The sequence below is a fragment of the Tachysurus fulvidraco genome, chromosome 14, assembly GCF_022655615.1.
Source record: "Tachysurus fulvidraco isolate hzauxx_2018 chromosome 14, HZAU_PFXX_2.0, whole genome shotgun sequence".
NCBI lineage: Eukaryota > Metazoa > Chordata > Actinopteri > Siluriformes > Bagridae > Tachysurus > Tachysurus fulvidraco.
In genome coordinates this window covers 21,785,216-21,803,055 of record NC_062531.1, presented here as the reverse complement: position 1 = coordinate 21,803,055, position 17,840 = coordinate 21,785,216, and the positions used below count along the sequence as shown (strand labels likewise).

The window sequence follows — 17,840 nt, the reverse complement described above, 5'->3', positions numbered from 1 at the left end:
CTAAAGAAAAAAAGTATAGATCTTACAGCTGTACTGTGTCCAAATATGTATTTATCCCAATAAATATGTAGCTTTAGATACACACATCACAGTTCTAAAGTAAGTAGTCTTGCTAAATGCTTCAGCTGAACACAGGGTTTGATATGGAATACACAGACCTTTAAACAGACATCAGTAAACAGCAACATTACGTAAACAGCAGCTAACAAAAATACTGAAGGATACTGAACACATTGCAACATGATGGTGCCATTTTTTCCACCGGCATCAGAGATCCTTAATAAAATGTTGTGTGATAAACATTCATTTCATGGCAAGTTGAACAAAGAAATAAGGGTGAGAGATCTGTCAGCTCCTGCATGTTCTCATTTTGCCTGGGGACATATGCAGGTAGGAGCATATTGTCTTTATTCTTCTTCTTCTTCCCAGCCTCACAAGTTTCTACTCTGGACATCTTTGCTTGTTACTTTTGTCTTATCTCATCAAGTCACTTGCTTGACTTAAGCCTCTGCTGCAGAAGAACCTTCATGTCCAGCAGTGCGTCTTCCAGGAACCGTGTTAGTTTGGTGGCGTTAGTTTCCTCACAGCTGTTGAAAGCCGTTACAGCCAAGTTGATGTGGTCGTCCATCGGGTTGTAACAGATGCCATAACCGTCCGGCACCATTGGCCCGATGCACATATAGCAGTCCGTCTTTGAACCGACCTAAAAAGTCATAAGGTCATCACTGTAAATTTATCATAACATACACCCGGATACATAATTCATTTGTCTGATCAGCTTCCTGTGCAATTTAATAAATCATGACCAACGGAGAATGTGGGAATCTAGGAAAGGATAAAAGATGCAAAAAGTGGAGCAGATAATTCTGCTTCATCTAAGTAAACATTAGCACCTTAGACCTGCTAATCATGATCATGGATCTGCTCGTTTTTTTCCCCCACTGATTATTAAGTCACACAACTTTCTATTTAATGCTTTTTCACCCACAGTTGCAGAAACACTACCTACTCTACCTACAGTAACATGACAAATAGTCAGATGGAAATGGCCGGACATTTAAATAAATGCTAACGTGTCCTCATGTATTTAAATGCGAACAGAATTTTCTATCCGTTTTTAGAGCAGCTCAATCATGCCTGGTTCAGATCTTCGACCCAAATAAAAGAAAGAAAAACACATACTTGGCTGGTGAAGAGATTGAAGTGCATGGCCACAGCATAAGAAGTATCCATGAAGATTTCTGGGAGAGAAGTCAGATCCTCAATGCCTTGCATCTTCAGCCCCAGCAGATGTCTGTCTATTGCCTGCCCGTGAATGGCCTGAGGATTGATAGATAATATTCCAGAGATTCAGCTCACTCGGTCAGTTCATTTACAATATTTTTATTTGAAAAAAAAAAAAAAAATCCCAACAGTGTCTTATGTCCATTATTTGACTCCTACCATATGTGTGTAATTTCGATGAGCGTCGATGGCCTTCTCTAGCAGCACCACTTTCTCTTCGTTCTGCCAAAGAGTTACACATAAGCGTCAAGTAATATCGGCCGAATTTATTCGAATGTCACCTGTTGATACAGAAGATCTCGACATCAAGGTGATAAATGAAATCTGTTTTATGGTTTATTACATTTTTTTTACCACGGCTCTGTTGAAATCTCAAATCTGATTGGTCAGAAAGTGTTTATTACATTTCTAGAACAGCTGCAGTGGCAAGAGTTCAGACTCCAAGATTTATTTTCATCATTATTCATTGATACATTTCCATAGTAACAGCTTACACACTGAGTAATATTGCGAACGCACCATTCAAAATGTGTGAAATCACTGATATGGTGCAGTTTTCTGTTAGGGAAATAAACTATTTGCAATGGTATAAGAGTAATAAAACAAACTAGAACGGTACATTTCCTAAAGAAAATGTGAATGTGCTTGCATGTGGCAAGTTCCCCTCATCGTGCTGAGTGTTCTGATATGTCACATGTCCATGTTGTGCTAAATTTTTTATTTCGCTAAGGTGTGCTGTTACAGGAAAATAACTACCTTCGAGGTGGGAACCTCAGATCATGTCAGTCCACATCATTACAGGTTACTGATTATTTTCTTACAACATCATGCTCATGTTTTTTACTCGTTAAATAATCATTCTTGTTGCTTAAGTTAGAACAGAAAAAATTTTAATCAAGCATTCTTTTGGAATTAAGGACATTAACTTATGTTTGGATGATAAACCCGTTACACCTGTAGATAAAACACTCCTACCCCTGTATTATCTTGACTTTTCTTTTTTTTTTTTTATCTTAGATCTAGTTACTCCCCAACAAAATAAATATACAGTTACAAAATTCGTTTCAATGCTCGTCCTACTGCTTATTAAGGTATTTTGGATTAAAATAGAGTGAACTGCTTGTCAAAAACCTTGGCAAAGCTATACATACTGTTTGGTGTATACTTTATGTAAGGGATGTTATATCACAAAGATCCTGTTTTTTTTTTTTTGCCTGACCTGTTTGGACTTGTCATCCATGGCTTGTACGAATTTGAGCGACTCGGTGGAGGTGGAGCGGATGGCCTCTGTTCTGCCCAGTTTAAACATACGTAGGGATGCGCTCTCATACGTAGCGCAACAAACACCGTAGATCCTAAAGCAACAACAAACCAAGGATCCAACTTTTATGAAATATACAGCCGCTCACACGATGTTTAATTAATATTTCATGGTGATGGCAGCCGTTTGTTGCAGGTGGCACATTGACACACCTGTAATATGCCAGCTGGAGGGCCATTTGGATGAAGGCGTCTGGGCGCATTTTACTCGACTTTAGGTATTTCCTCCCGTAGTGAGAGAAGTTGAGCACTCGCACGTCCAGGTCATGCACCATTCTGCAAAACAGATGGACTCCAATTACAACACATGAATGTTTTATTAGGAAATGGATGAAGTGCTTTCGTATTCAAATCTGCTCTACATTGCCACGCTAGGTTTTTTTTTTCCTTCAGGAATGAAATAGCATGACGAAAAGCGCTCACATGTTCATATTCTGCTTGGCTTTCTCGATGTCCTTTTTAATTTCAGGTGTGATGTTAAAGCGCAGCTTCCGTGGCATGGGCAGTGGAATCATCGGAGTTCGCACCATCTCAGTTTTCTTCCTGTTACAAACAAGTCGAAGTCGATAAATTCCATGTTTGACGAACTTCGCATTCCACAAAAATCCACGTCTGTTAGGTGTCCAACATGTATAATTTACTTTTTAAATGTAATTAATATAAATAAAAATACAAATACGATCTTAACCAATTTCATGTCCATGCATTTGTATTTAGTAAAAATGTAAATAGAATAAATTAGAAATAACTACAGTATATAGTAAAACTATGAATTTCTGTTAGTGCTTCTATAAATAATCGATGAGTTTATTTCCGTCTTGCAACGAATTACATTAAAGAAGTATCGGTAATTCTGAATGCCCACGTATCTAGCTGAAACTATAATGTTTCTTATTTATTGTTATTGGATTACAGTGAATCGAAGGAATAGTATGTGGTGTATTTTTACTGAAAAGATCAGTAAAAAAGTCTAAATTACAAGTCCAGAGCACCAAGTATTGGACACCAAACATATCTCAGCTGATTATTTATACTGTTTATGAAAAGGTTGGGCAAATCGAAGCCATTTGCTAAGAGCGGTTTGTCAACGATTGAGACTTTTCATGAAACCTCTTTAAGAATTAAATAAATATCTCCTTCCATAAAATTTAAAAAAATAAAATAAAATAAAAAAACCTATAAAATAATTTTACAAAATATTAATCAACACTTTAAAATGTTTTGTTTGTTTGTTCTCATTTATTTATTTATTTAATTTATTTCTGTTTCTATTTTTTTCTGTAAAGCTGCTCTGAGACAATGTGAGTTGTTGAAAGCGCTATACAAATAAATTGAATTGGTGTGAATTGAATTACACATGAAATGGATTCTGCCTTACATATATTCCACCACGTGGTCCACTAGAAACACAACGGGCGGTCCTTCGGCAGGAGCGTGCTCATACGTCAGTCCACACGATCCATCTTCGCCTACTATAAACTGTGGAAAAGAAAAATGACACCATAAACATTAAGCGGCTGACTTCCCAGAGCAGCGTGTTTATACACGGGCATGCTATTAAAACAGTTCAGGACATGTTTCCAAAATATTTAAGTGGTCACAAAAAAAACAGTATACTACGATATTTATACAAATGTCTTGATTTTAGTTTTTAGTGAACTAAACATGTTGATGAATTGGTTTATTTTAAATCAGATTATTCTATTTTGTATGTGTGAACGCACATACATAGAAGTCTACTGTGTGTGTGTGAGAACTCCATCGCAAACCTGTAGTGTTTTATCAAACCAGCGGTTCCCGCTGTTCCAGCGGCTTCCTCCTCCGTGTAGCATCTGCGCAGACACTTTACTGTAGTAGATCTCGTCCGACACACGCGGCATCGGGGCGTCCAGGCACACTAAGAAGATGCTCTTCTGGATCTCCCGTACTGACTCTTTATTTGTTTTGTCTGTGGAACAAACACCATGAAACTTCATGTAAATTGCAAAACATGGAATTAAGCTAAGTGAGCTAAGCAGGATAGGTATTGATCACCCTTGATGAGGTTGTTGTAGGCTTTGCCCCAGGTGTTGCGGTGATTTGAAGTGAGGATACCGATAGGCTCTTTGTTGGTCTGTAAAGAAGAATTCCAGATCTTTTCCAACTGCATGTAGAGCTGATCCACCGTCAGTGGCGTGCCATCGCTATTGTATACATCCAGAACAAAAAACTTAAAAAGGAAAGAGTGAGAAAGCACAAGTCAGACATATGTACAGTACCTCTGAAATTAGTTGGTTTTGGGGCAGACTTTCTTCTGTCAGTTACCTGAAAATTATGAACCACCGTGATGTGAGTCGGTGATGTCTTCCCGACGGCGTGGTTCACCACCATGTCTTTCTTCGGTCCCGGTATTCGACATGATGACAGCACCTTGTAATACTGGTCCATGCACAATGGCTTTCCTCCCAAATACTCGACCGGTAGCGTTTCACTGCAACAGGACATGTGCAAATCCAGTGAGTTAAAGCGGAATCAGGTCTTCTCGCTCAGACAATTATGACTCACCTGTCAATCATTCTCTTGAAGTCCAAAACTCCAGCAATCAGTTTGGCAGCAAACCTACACAGGCAGAACAGACTGTGTGTCTCAAATCACATACTCATGGAAGCAGTCATGGTTAATTCTAGCAGAGAGTCCACATTGGGGGAAAAATAAAGAGTGAAGTGGACACAGAACCATCAGAGAATTAATAATAATAAACAAATATAAATAAAAAAAATAAAAACAAACAAACAAATAAATAAATGTTAATTATAAATAATATAATTTTTGATTATAGAACATTATAAATATAATAATAAAGATTATATATATTATAGATTATTAATTATTATAAATTTACTACATTTTAACGAGCCATTCCATGTGTTACTCCTGATAAATATACTAAAATGTACTGTATAGTTCATGTAATTATGTATTTTATACATAAAAATGGGTTTTTCAATAAGCTTTAGAGGACTGTTGTTTTTTTTGAAGCACGGACAGAAAACAGTTGAAATGGTAAAAGGTGGCTGAAGTGTAATTTCACTGGATTCGTTCATACACCGTTCGGATATAAGCGTGGTGTTAAAAATGACTACAGGGAGCAAAGTGTGCTTTAAATAGTCGCGTGTGTAAAGGTCAGTGTGCAACATAACACTGTGGATATCAATAACATCCAGCTGTATTCTCCAAGAGTACAGAGCATTGTGTGGAGCAGAAAATAAAGCTTTTATATTTGTTTAAATGTGCGGTGGATGGAATTAAAGGTGTGAAAACTTCCGCTCCTATTATTATATTTTACGTTCAATTCTTCTCTACCATTTGTTTACTCTGGTCTTTTCTTCACTTTTTAATTCTTTTGTAATCATTCAATTCTACTCTATTCCATTCATTTGGTTCTTCTTCCATTCTAGCTACTAAACTGTAACCTGCTCTTCGGATTCAGTTAGAAACCTTTTTAATTCTAATCTATTTTAAATCTATTGGCATTGAAAGCATGCAGACCATATTAGAAAGGATCGTATTCCTCGTCTGAATTCGGGGTCATGTCGTAATAAAAAGAAAATGAAAAGATTTGTGTGTTGATTTATCTTATTATAAACCTGATGCGATCATCTAGATCAACATCCATTGCTGTAAAAGGGATTTTTTTTTTTTATCTTAATAGTGATGTGTTGTGATCAGACATGGTACCTCATCTGTCCTTGGCAGTCCTGGAAGTGCATCTGGGGCAAAACCACACCAGGGCTGGTGTACACTGGGACTGGCATACGACAGTCTAAGTAGGTTGACTGCATCCACCAATCAGAGAGCTGCAGCACAATTATGCAATGTATTTGAACAGTAATTAGGATTTCACTGACCAGTGCTGCCTGATCTGACAAATTCTTTAACATTGTTCTTGAGCTAAAACATATAACGCTGTCGTTGTTGTTCTTTCAGCTGCTCCCCATTCAGGTTCACCACAGCGGATCCCCACAGCGGATCCCCACAGTGGATCACCACAGCGGATCACCACAGCAGATCACCACAGCGGATCACCACAGCGGATCACCACAGCGGATCTATTTGATTTGGCACATGTTTTATGCCGGATATCTAGCACATATAATATGCGTAGTTAGTAATTTAGTTAATGACTCTCTTTCATTTGGTTACAGTTTGGCTTGGGTTATAATTTCTCAGAATTAGATTACAGGATTACATGAGTATTACATAAACTGGGCTTCTAAAAAAATAATAACTAGGCTGAAAACAGTTAATCCAATCTGGCAACCCTGAGAAAGTTAGCTACTTTAGGTACCCAGTTTTCAGTTTTGCGTGCTCTTCTCTCCAGTCCTTTCTGCAGCCTTTCCCCAACACCACCAGAAGACATGAACTCGGCCACGAGCTGGCGTGTGTGGTCCAGCTCCTCCTCAGACACGAGCGGTTCGAGTGCAGCCAGGTAACGTTCACACGTCTGTTTGAGGGGCGGCAGTGGCAGCTTGGGCAGACCATCCTGATGAGCCAGAGATTGGTCACGGATCTGCACGACTACCACCGGCCTTGCCAAGCGCGTCGGCAATGCCCTAGACTGTGAAAAATCCATTCATTAATTCATATTAATGACTTTTATATACAAGTTTATGTAAAGGATGTTAGATAATATTATCTATTAACATGGAATGATAGATTTCACTTAAGCCTCCAATTGTTTATAATCTCATTTACTTTTATATTTAGATTTGCAGCATATTTCAAATCACATGCTTCACCTGGAAATGTGCTCTCATTATCTACATGGATACGTCACTTTAACGGTATAACTATGTTCAGTAAGAGGGTGTTTAACGTAAGGAAAACAAATACACTTGTAGGTGTGTTGTAACGGATAAATAATCAATAGCGGGTTGATGCCATGCAACCAAACACGACCTGGAGTTACTGTTTCTGTGAAGCTTTTTATTCATTCAAACAGCAAACACTAGAGCGTTTATGGATGTGGTAGCCTAGTGGTTAAGGTGTTGGGCTACTGAACAAAAGGTCATGAGTTCAAATCCCTGCTAAACCAAGCTGCCACTGCTGGGCTCCTGAGCAAGGCCCTTAACTGTCAATTGTGTATTTTTAATTTTTTTTTTCTGCGTAAGTGTTTTACTCCACTTATACCACAGCAATTTGCAAACAGGTGAAATATCTATTAAAAAAAACACTTTAAAAACTTTTACTTACTCACTTATTACAGTGGCTTTTTTTTTTTTCAACAAATATTCCCTCACCGGCCACAATTTCTCACTCTTCTGATGTTTATAAGACTAATCTATACAGCTTGTCATGTTACTGAGGACTCAAAAAAGCTGCAAGTCCCCTGTCCTGAAAAAATGACTGACTGTTACAAAGCATTTAAAGTTATTACTAAAAATTAATAACCCAAATAAGGCAAATCATGAAACATCAAAGTGCAACATTTTCCACAATCCTCATTCCACTGAAACTCATTGAGTCAGCGTTACTGAGCCGTGTTTCTTTATCACACTGTTCTGGTTTTGATTTAATACTTTGCTCCTTGGAATAATGCTGCATTTGTCTGTTTGCACATGACCTGAACTTTTGCCTGCTTTAAGGTTTATTTTGATTTTGATTGTGTTTTTAATCCACGCTGCATTAGTATCCATTACGTCTGTGATTTCAACAATAACTTAATGACATCATTTTATGAGAAATGATTTAATATTAATATGAAGAACTGTCCCAGTAGGAACCGCTCCATTAACTATTTCAAGGTGTAAGCTTTAGTTGTCCCGCTCACTGATGTAATCTGATCTGAGCAATTCCAGCTTTACAAGTCTAACATACTGCATGTAATCGTACTGTTTACACACGCTTAGCATGTTTGCTTATGTAACCTTATATAAAGAATTCAATCATTCACAATGAATTTCAATAACAAAACTTTACTTAAATCCGAAACATCCACATATGTTAAACACCAATTTTCAGTCTTTTAAAGCTAACATGGCTCGAACACAGTATAGTGTAAGGTTGTAACCATCGGCTTGGACAAAAGTGCTGACTGTAACTCACATCATTCATAGGTTTCTAGTAATGCTCTAACTCTAACTTCTAATAATAAAATGACTAAAATGTATAAATAACTAAAAATAAATAAATAACTGATTCTAATAATGACTCAGTATCTGTAAGGAGTCTCCAGTGTCAGCACTTTTTAACAGTTTAATAAGTTTTCAGCTTAAGGACATACTTCACACATTCCCATTCGATTTTCTCATTTTAATTCTAATTATTTTTTAAAAGAGAAATAAAAAGAGAGGGTGTTAAGGCAGAGACAACTTTTTATAGCTGCTGTAATGTAGTGTAAGTACGGACACTAAGTTCTGAAGGCAGTCCAGAAGATTAAATGTAATTAAAAACAGATAAGTACATTGAGTTTCTCTGCAATAAATTAGCAAGTAGTACATGATGGTAGCCTCAGTTAGGGAAACTCCTTTAAATATACTTTAATCAGAAAGAAGGCTATCAAAGAAAAACGATTTCAGGCATCTGGCCTTCCTGTGATCTCAACCATATTTGTAATTACGGTTATGTAATGAATTTTTTAATTACAAAACTCAATCAGTTCATCTGCTATTCCATATATACTATGCAAACATTCAGCCAGTCTTTCCTGAGATATTGTAACTAAGATTAAAGGATTGTATAAACTCAAATAGATGCAAACAGATGCATTTCTGTATGACAAACTATGAGAATCTATTATTGACCTTGCCGTGACTTTGCACCTGCTGTGTCTATTTCCAAGAGCGAATCAGTTCATCTCATGAATAAAATGATTTTTTTCCATAGAAATCCTTTTAAACATTCAAGCACTCACTCTTGAGATGTTGCACTTTACGAGAATCTCGGATAGACGTACATGCAGTAAACTAGAGCGACAACCTGAAAACATACTTCCATAGAGGTGGAGGCATAAAAATGATAACCGACTGGTATATTGCTGTAATATAAGAGCAATAAAACTACTCGGGTCTTGTTGATATTACAGTCGTTGTGTATCAGGCCATACTATACATACAACAACAGAATGATGTTAAAATAACACACCCAGTTGTACTGATGCTATTTCTATTCTAAAAAAAACTAGTAGTACTGGACCTGAAAGGAAATTGAATTATAAACAAACAAACAAACAAACAAACAAACAAATCGTATATGCAAACAATGTTCGTTAATTCTTAAGGCATGGAGCTGGAGCAGGTGGTGCTGAGCAGCATGTTCCGGATGGGGTGGAGCTTATTTCAGGGCCAGAAATTATTATTATTATTATTATTATTATTATTATTATTATTATTAATAATAATAATAATAATAAAAAACTAGATATACCTATACTAAATGTTTAACTTTATAGCTCTGGTGCAAAACTAAGACACAACAAAAAAAAATTTTAATTTAAACATTTCAATTTTTATCTTATCCAAACTTTAATTTTAGGGTTAATACAGAGGGTTGTGGAGCCCATGGTGCACCACTAATGGAGCTGTTTATAGTCATTATCATTGTACAAGAGACACATTATACAGTGTTATACATAGCTGATTTTTGGGTTAGAAATCCAGATAATCACAAACACTCCTAGGTTTAAGCTGCTTGGATTGGTTGCTCTTCCAGACACCGGATTTGTTCTGCTGTTATTGTGGTTGAGTAAGTGTTGATTTTTATGGTGACTCACCGCAGCTCTCGCCAGGACACTCAGCATGATTTGGACTCCAAAACTCCCTCCAGGTTTATTAGAAAGAACAAAGTCTCTCTGACATTCTGCTTTCCAAGGACGAACTAAAGTTGTTGTCAAACTTCTCGTGCGTCTCCGCCTTCACTCGGTCAAGAGCGCACCGGGTTGCCAGATTGCTATTATTATTATCCTTACCTTCACACACCTCTTTTGATCTAATTATTTATTTATTTTTGCATGTGATAACGTTGTGATATTATTTTCGCAATTGCGTTTAGCTTAGCTGGCCTTAACCTAAAACGCCAACGAACACAATCTGGCAACCCTGTCTGCAAGGTACATTTATTCTACAGCTATTTTCATGCAGTTTATGCCTTAAAGCCTAATAGTAGATGTCGCCTGTGATATAGCACGAAAAATTAGACTTCATGTCTCTTCGCGGCTAAAATAGTATTGCAATGTGATGAAGCTAAATACATGTCCGTGAAGCTTTACGCAAGCATCTAAGACTGCTTCATTCTGCTAATCTTCTAACGCAGGAAAGAAAAGAAAACAAAAAACAACAAACAACAGCACCACCTGGTGGCGGACTTTAACACCTTCTTCTCTTCTTGGTGCTGCACAATTTGTCGTGTTTTCTGGCTAAAGAAATTAGAGAAAATAAAGGATTAGCATATTTGAACCGATTCTCGTTCTGATTCTGAAAGGGTGTGTATTTTTGACCCTGGGAAAAAAAATCATTCTTTTTTAGACCTACACACCCCTTTTTTGCCTTTTGGTTGTTCTTGCCTGATATTGTTTGACGAATATTCCTTTAATGGTCTGCTAAGCTTTCATATACAAATCTGTCACATGCTGACCTACAAAGTCCTAGGTTTGTTGTCATAATTAAAAAAAAAACATGACATACATTTGCTTTCTAATACAACCACATGAATACACGTCACAAAATAATAATAATAATAATAATAATAATACTAACAACAACAATAATAATAATAACAATAATAATACATGATCATTAACATAATTATTTTATTAAACAAATATAATGGGTTGCAATGGACATGGGCAAATGAAACAAATAAATTTGTGATTTATACCACTAGATGGCAGTATAGCTATAAATAAATCATCTAAGAGCTTTAAAATGATCTTCTCTAAAAGCTACTAAAGCTGTGCTCACAAGACACATACAAATACCCATAAATGCAATCTGTGTTTGTAGGAAACAGTGATTAGTCTGGCATATTTAAGGACCCTGAAAAGGGGCTTCTACGGATTCACAGTGACGTCATCTAAACACGTCCAGCGTCATGTTCATGCGACTGTCAGCACACACACGTGGATGCTCGCTTGTGTTTATACTGAACAGGAACTTTTGCCATGTTTAAATGACCAAGGAATATGTTTTCGTTCAGATCGCGATCGCATATGTTGTCGGTGCTGTGTGTCTTCTACTGATCCCCTAAAACATCTGTAAACGTCTGGAAGTGTTGGAGTTGCAGAAGAATTGACTGTGTGCCATGGCTTTGTTTATGATTAACCGGTATGGGATCATTTCAAGTGATCACCTGGCTTGTGTTTCACAGCTTTTTATTGATATTTTAATAAAGAAAGCTCTAATCAGGGTTACAGTGAGTCACTGATACAGCTGTAAGGGTTTTACTTCAACATCACAGTTTGTATTTATTTCAGTATTACATGATTGCTTTGCAAGCTTTGTTTTTTTTTTCTTCATGCTGTTCAGACAAAATGAGTGCATATAAAATGCTTAATGTTCAATTCAATTTAAATTTATTTATATAGAGTTTTTAACAGTTGACATTGTCTCAGAGTAGCTTTACAGGACATAAACATAGAACAAAAAAGTTATAAAGATGAATAGAATACAAAAATTCAAGATTAATAGTAGATTATATTTAAATGTGTTCGTATTTAACCCTTAATGAGCAAGTCTGAGGTGACGACAGGTGACTGTGGGGAGGAAAAACTCCCTTGAACGGTGAAGGAAGAAACCTTGAGAGGAACCAGACTCGTGGGGAACCTCATCCTCATATGGGCGACACCGGAGGGTGTGATCAATAAATATACAGTCTGATCAATGTTGTATTGATGAGGAGGTTGTTGTCCTCAAAGACCACATGGAGTCGACATTTCGTCTTTAGTATAGCAGAGTCTAACTTGAGCCGGTAAATCTCTAGATGCCTCAGGATCCTCACAGAGTCATCCTCAGCTCAGTGAAGGTCCAAAATCTTCATGGTGCGGAAGACAATCGGAGCTGGTACAATTTCTGGATGCCTAACGTGGCTTAATTCACTTTCGATCACACACTTTTCGTGACCTTAACACTGCTGCAAAAAAAAAAAAACCCAACAACTTTATTTTGATATATTCTACAAATTGATCTTCTTCTTCTTCTCTTGATTACGAATGTTCTAATGCAACCAGATAAACCATCAATTTCTCTCACACAATATGTGCTATTGAGAACCGCTGCTGCTTCTGTTATCTTCCAGATATCTAGGAGAGGAGGAGGAGGAAAGTAAATCAAATGGCGATTCAAGGTCCAAAGCTTTGCTGAGCAAACTCCAGGAACGTGCCAAGGCCAGGGAACAACAGAGTCTCGCAACTAAGAAGGAGTCAGATCTCCAGGATGCGAAGACAAGTGACGTAGGAAAGACTAAAAGGAAACTCGAGCAACAAAAAAAAGAGAAAACACAACTGACGAAAAAGAGGAAAGAAAGCATTAAAGAGCAGGATGTTGATCTTGATGCTGATGACATGCCTGCAGAACGTGCGGATTTGTCTATGAGAAAGAAAAAGAAGAAAAAAGAAGACAAAAAGGCAAACGTAGTTCAAGAGGACGAGCAACACTCAGGTAGTTGTGACTATGCATGTGTAAATCTTCCAGGAAAGCAAATTCGTTTCTCTAAACTTTGTGTCTGTTTATTGATCTTTTTAAAGAGTCCACTGGAGCAGTAGAGCCTGAAAGCCAACAAGCTGCAGACGCTCAGCCCGTGCGGTCAAACACAAGCTCCAGCTTTAAAATCCTGGGTGGATTTGAGAATAAGGCGGTTCAAAAGGTGTCCATGCAAAAACAAATATTTCAAAGTTTTTTCCAGCATGTGAGCAGTATTTAGGATAAAATTTGTTTGCGATGTTGCCGTATAGGTTCAGAGGGTGCTGCCTAAGTGGCTGGCTGAGCCCGACATGATCGAGAGAGACATTACGAGCAATTTGATCCCTCTTGATGACGTGCCAGGAATTTGTCCTTTGCTACGGAAGAAACTGGAAGCCAACGGGATCTGTAGCTTCTTCCCAGGTCAGAGACCCAGAGTTTGTTTAAGAGTTCATGATTCGTATTTTATGGATTTGTTTATTTCACATCAGTCCATTTTTTTAATACCCAGTTCAAGCTGAGGTGATCCCCGCCGTCCTGGAGAGCGTGAGTTCAGGTCTTCTGATCGGTCGAGGAGGTTACAGACCCCGAGACATCTGTGTGTCTGCACCTACAGGAAGTGGAAAGACACTGACGTTTGTTATACCTGTCATACAGGTGCGACGTTCTGTACACAATGAGTTTCATCATATTCATCATATCATATAATTCATCATATAATCATATTGTTCATCCTAAATATTGTACAGTCTGATTGATTATGTAGAAATATTTAGTAGTGCTGGATCATTAAGAACCTTTAGCAGTTTCCTTGATTCTCATCTTAAAGGTGCGGTTTGTCATTTTTAAACTTGTTTATAAACATTTAATAGTCATTTTATTTTAAAGATAACTTAGACATATCCTGAGTCCCAGAGAGATTTTTTTTTCTGGCCCAGAATATCAATTTTAAAGAATGACACAAAAGAATAGAAAAAATGTCTGTTTGTTGTAACTACAATTAGCTGGCTTTTAAATACGCTAGTCAGCATTGAATGATTGTCATTAAAGTATTTTGATAAAAGTAGGAGGTATTCATAGATTGCTAAGAAAAAAAATCAGATAATACATCATTCTTTCCATATTTATTATTAGATAGAACAGTAGGCAAAATAATAGATCTTACATTAATTTCGCTGAGATGGGACTTTAGCGCAGGTCTCTAAATTACAAATGGCCACTTTAACATGAAGTGCTGCGTTTATAAATCTTGAAACATTGATCACGGTTAATGTCATTGTTCCAGGTGCTGATGACGCGAGTGGTGTGTGAAGTCCGTGCCTTGGCTGTGTTGCCCACCAAAGAGCTTGCGCAGCAGGTTCAGTTCATTATTTTATTACAGATTTGTTCTTGATCTTGGTCGATCTCTTGCTCGTTCTGCTGTTGGGATGTTGACTCTTATGATTATGGTTCTCCTCCGCAGGTGTATAAAGTTTTCTGCACTTACGCTGAAGGAACTGGGCTAAAAGTTGTAATGGCCGCTGGGCAAAAATCTTTCGCTGTGGAGCAGGCAACTCTTTTTGAAAACAGGTCAATTATAGACATTGAATATATTCTAGAAGTCATGACCCTGTTTGTAAACCTAAATTTATCTTCAGCCTGTTGTTGATTTTCCAAGAATATTTAAAAATGTTCCAAAAATAGTCTACAAATAATATTTGGATAAAAAGTCTTTTCGTGTTAATGTGAAAGGTTGAGCACCGCTGCTTTAACCGAAGATGGGGCTAATGTCAGGGCCAGAAATATATTTTTACAGATGCAACGATGAACTAATTCATATTGCAAATCAGATTCTTTTGTACATCTGAAATCAAGTGAGGTTTAAAAATCAACAAACACAATTTTTTTCTGGGCTGGAAAAATCCTTACTGCAGCTTTAATCTAAATGTCATAGACATGCTCTCGGGTTTCGCCTGTTGAATTGGTTTTTGCAGAACAATGACACAAACTCTCACATGTTGCCTGTTTATTCAGAGGGGGCGTCAGTCGGAGTTTGGCAGATATCGTCGTGGCAACGCCGGGGCGTCTGGTGGATCACATCAACAAAAACCATGGTTTCAGTCTTCATCAGCTTCGTTTTCTGGTGAGGATCATTCAACAGGCTTGATGATCTGATATTTAGTTTTTTCTTACAATTTTTTTTTATTAAGATCATAGACGAGGCAGACCGAATGATTGACAGCATGCAGCAGGCTTGGCTCAATCAGGTCATCAAGGCTGTGTATAAAAGTGGGCGTGATTCAGGGGTGTCAATCTTTAGGCGGGTGGAGCCTGGACCCATTACAGTGGCGAGGTATGACCTTGTATGTGAAGTTTTCTTTCCTGATGATAACATTACAGAATATTAATACTAATGTCGTTTGCATTTGTGTGTCTCAGTCTGTCTCCACCACAGATGCCGCTGCAGAAGTTGCTCTTTTCGGCCACTCTGACGCAGAACCCGGAGAAACTGCAGCAGCTGGGCCTTCACCAGCCTCGTCTCTTCAGCTCCACACACGGCTCAGCAAGCGAAGAGAGATTTAACTTCCCTCAGGGCTTGACTGTACGCTTCAGCCAAACATCTGTACCACACACACGCGCACACACACACACACACACACTTGTGTTCACCGACAAATCTGTTATTTTCAGGAGTACTACGTCTGCTGTACGCTGAGTAAGAAGCCGCTTCTTATCCTACACTTCCTGTTGCGTCTGAAGTTCAATCCTGTTCTGTGCTTCACAAACTCAAGACAAGCGGCACACAGGTAGTAGTGACACACAGCACAGAGCTGACACACACTGACTGAGGTTATAGGTTACACTGGCAAAAAAAGGGCTCATTTACACACAACCACAATTAGAGATAGTCACGTCATCTAAAGTCATTTCATAAGAAAGTTGTTCCAAGTCTTTAGAAACGTACTTTAACTTTCTGTGGAACTCTGTCTCATTTTATCTTTCTTGGTATGTCTCTCTCCATCTCTGTAAATTCTCTGTATCTCCTTTGTCTTTTTCCTTGTCTGTCTGCCTCTCTCTCTCTCTCTACTTGTCCCTCTCTGTCTGCCTCACTCCGTCTCTCTCTCTCTCTACTTGTCCTCTCTCCGTCTGCCTCACTCTGTCTCTCTCTCTCTTTCTCTCTATTTGTCCCTCTCATTATTTCTCCCTCTCTCTGTCTGCCTCCCTCCATTTCTCTTTCTATCTTCCTCCCCCCTCTATCTTATTCTCTTTCTCTCCCCCTCTCCCTCTAACCCTCCCTTTCTCTCTCAGGCTCTTTTTACTGGTGAAGCTTTACGGTGGTGTGAAAGTGGCAGAATTCTCCTCCAGACTCTGTCCTAGCGAGAGACAGAAGACTCTGAAGAATTTTGAACAAGGCAAAATCCAGCTGTATGTTTGTATTTCATCTCTAAAGGTAAATCTAATCATGCACAGATTCCTGCATACGAACTCCTAGTAATTCAACATTTTTCCCGCTCCTGCAGGTTGATCAGCACCGACGCTGCGGCCAGAGGAATCGATATTAACGGAGTTAAATGCGTCATTAATTACGACGCTCCTCAGTACATCAGGACGTACATTCACAGGCACGTTTACTGCTTTATCATCCGCTCATTTCTCAGATATTCTGTTTAAACAGGAACTTGCAGAAACGAACCTGAAGTCTTCTTAAAGAGCTTGTTAAACTGCTGTGTTTCAGGGTGGGAAGAACAGCGAGAGCTGGGAAAGCAGGCGCAGCATTCAGCTTTGTCTTAGGAGTACAGGTGAAAATTATTCTACACATAAAAGTCGGTTCTTCTTTTCTGTGGGTTACACAAGTTAGGACAGTGATTACAAAAGGCATGCATGTGTGCAGGAGGAGAAATTTGTAAAGATGGTCCGGGACGCCGGCAGTCCGGGTCTACAGAAGCAGACTGTAAAACCAGAATGTCTCACAGGCATGGAGAGCCGCTATGAAGATGTCTTGTTCGAGCTGGGCCGAGTTATAAAGGTAAATGATTTTATCACTGATATTTTATAAAATAAAGACTTAAATATTTTGATGACATTTATTTTATTAAACTCTCTGGATTATTTATTCATGAACATTTTATACTATTTTATTATTATTATTATTATTATTATTATTATTATTATTATTATTATTATGTAAGAATTTTCAACATATCTAACTGTTTGTTGTTGTTGTTGTTGTTTTTTTGCATTTTTTTCCAAGGAGGAAAATGATCAGAAGCGTTTCTGAGTAACCAGCTAAAGAGTAAATATTTGTGTTTCTCATTGTACTGTTTTGTTCCTGTTCAGAATGAAAATTTTTCAATAAAAACGAAAAATTACGTTTATGTTGATTTTGTTGTTGTAGTTGTTACTAACCTCAATATACCACAATAACGTTTTTATTTTATTTTTCCACATGTGGTTCACTCTATATTCCCTACAAGCTGCAATGCACTATATGGAATCACTGCTTTAGTGTTTAAAATGATGCAGCCTTTGCATTTGTTGAGTGGAAAATATGATATCCATTTTTCAGTATATTCTGGGATATAAAAAGGAAGACATCTCTGCCTA

General features: G+C 37.8%; 2 protein-coding genes across 4 annotated transcripts; one reads left to right on the top strand and one right to left on the bottom strand.

Annotated features, from left to right (window-relative positions):
* Positions 1 to 33: 33 nt before the first annotated feature.
* On the bottom strand, positions 34 to 11,000 carry zgc:154046 (Carnitine O-acetyltransferase-like). Its single transcript, XM_027166935.2, has 14 exons — positions 10,355 to 11,000; positions 6,932 to 7,201; positions 6,322 to 6,440; positions 5,149 to 5,202; positions 4,909 to 5,074; positions 4,639 to 4,813; positions 4,374 to 4,552; positions 3,983 to 4,083; positions 3,028 to 3,147; positions 2,758 to 2,880; positions 2,504 to 2,639; positions 1,444 to 1,506; positions 1,183 to 1,320; positions 34 to 703 (listed from the first exon to the last, which is right to left on the bottom strand). The coding sequence occupies exons 1-14, from the start codon at positions 10,379 to 10,381 to the stop codon at positions 488 to 490; spliced, it is 1,887 nt and encodes a 628-aa protein (XP_027022736.1). The 5' UTR covers positions 10,382 to 11,000; the 3' UTR covers positions 34 to 487.
* A 634-nt stretch (positions 11,001 to 11,634) lies between these two features.
* Positions 11,635 to 17,611, top strand: ddx51 (DEAD (Asp-Glu-Ala-Asp) box polypeptide 51). 3 transcript variants are annotated; one of them, XM_047799704.1, is made up of 16 exons: positions 11,638 to 11,903; positions 12,874 to 13,238; positions 13,322 to 13,440; positions 13,529 to 13,679; positions 13,768 to 13,913; positions 14,542 to 14,613; positions 14,719 to 14,825; positions 15,270 to 15,378; positions 15,446 to 15,588; positions 15,675 to 15,837; positions 15,927 to 16,042; positions 16,545 to 16,661; positions 16,757 to 16,858; positions 16,972 to 17,035; positions 17,128 to 17,262; positions 17,488 to 17,611. In XM_047799704.1, the coding sequence occupies exons 1-16, from the start codon at positions 11,881 to 11,883 to the stop codon at positions 17,512 to 17,514; spliced, it is 1,959 nt and encodes a 652-aa protein (XP_047655660.1). In that variant the 5' UTR covers positions 11,638 to 11,880; the 3' UTR covers positions 17,515 to 17,611. The 3 variants fall into 3 exon arrangements, 2 of the variants coding, with proteins under 2 accessions (XP_047655660.1, XP_027022734.2); XM_027166933.2 differs by having other exon boundaries at positions 11,639 to 11,903; positions 12,874 to 13,235; XR_007137648.1 differs by lacking the exon at positions 17,488 to 17,611 and having other exon boundaries at positions 11,635 to 11,903; positions 16,545 to 16,686; positions 17,128 to 17,198.
* The last annotated feature ends 229 nt before the right edge of the window (positions 17,612 to 17,840 follow it).

What these genes read in the sequence shown, in the direction of transcription:
- zgc:154046 (XM_027166935.2), bottom strand. Translation starts at nt 10,381, where the DNA reads ATGCTGAGTGTCCTGGCGAGAGCTGCG. An exon ending in CACGCAAAACTGAAAACTGG is followed by an intron (nt 6,441 to 6,931) that starts GTACCTAAAGTA and finishes ATTGTGCTGCAG; the next exon opens with CTCTCTGATTGGTGGATGCA. An exon ending in CGGTGGTTCATAATTTTCAG is followed by an intron (nt 4,814 to 4,908) that starts GTAACTGACAGA and finishes TTCCTTTTTAAG; the next exon opens with TTTTTTGTTCTGGATGTATA.
- ddx51 (XM_047799704.1), top strand. Translation starts at nt 11,881, where the DNA reads ATGGCTTTGTTTATGATTAACCG. An exon ending in GCTTTGTTTATGATTAACCG is followed by an intron (nt 11,904 to 12,873) that starts GTATGGGATCAT and finishes GTTATCTTCCAG; the next exon opens with ATATCTAGGAGAGGAGGAGG. An exon ending in ACTTCCCTCAGGGCTTGACT is followed by an intron (nt 15,838 to 15,926) that starts GTACGCTTCAGC and finishes TGTTATTTTCAG; the next exon opens with GAGTACTACGTCTGCTGTAC.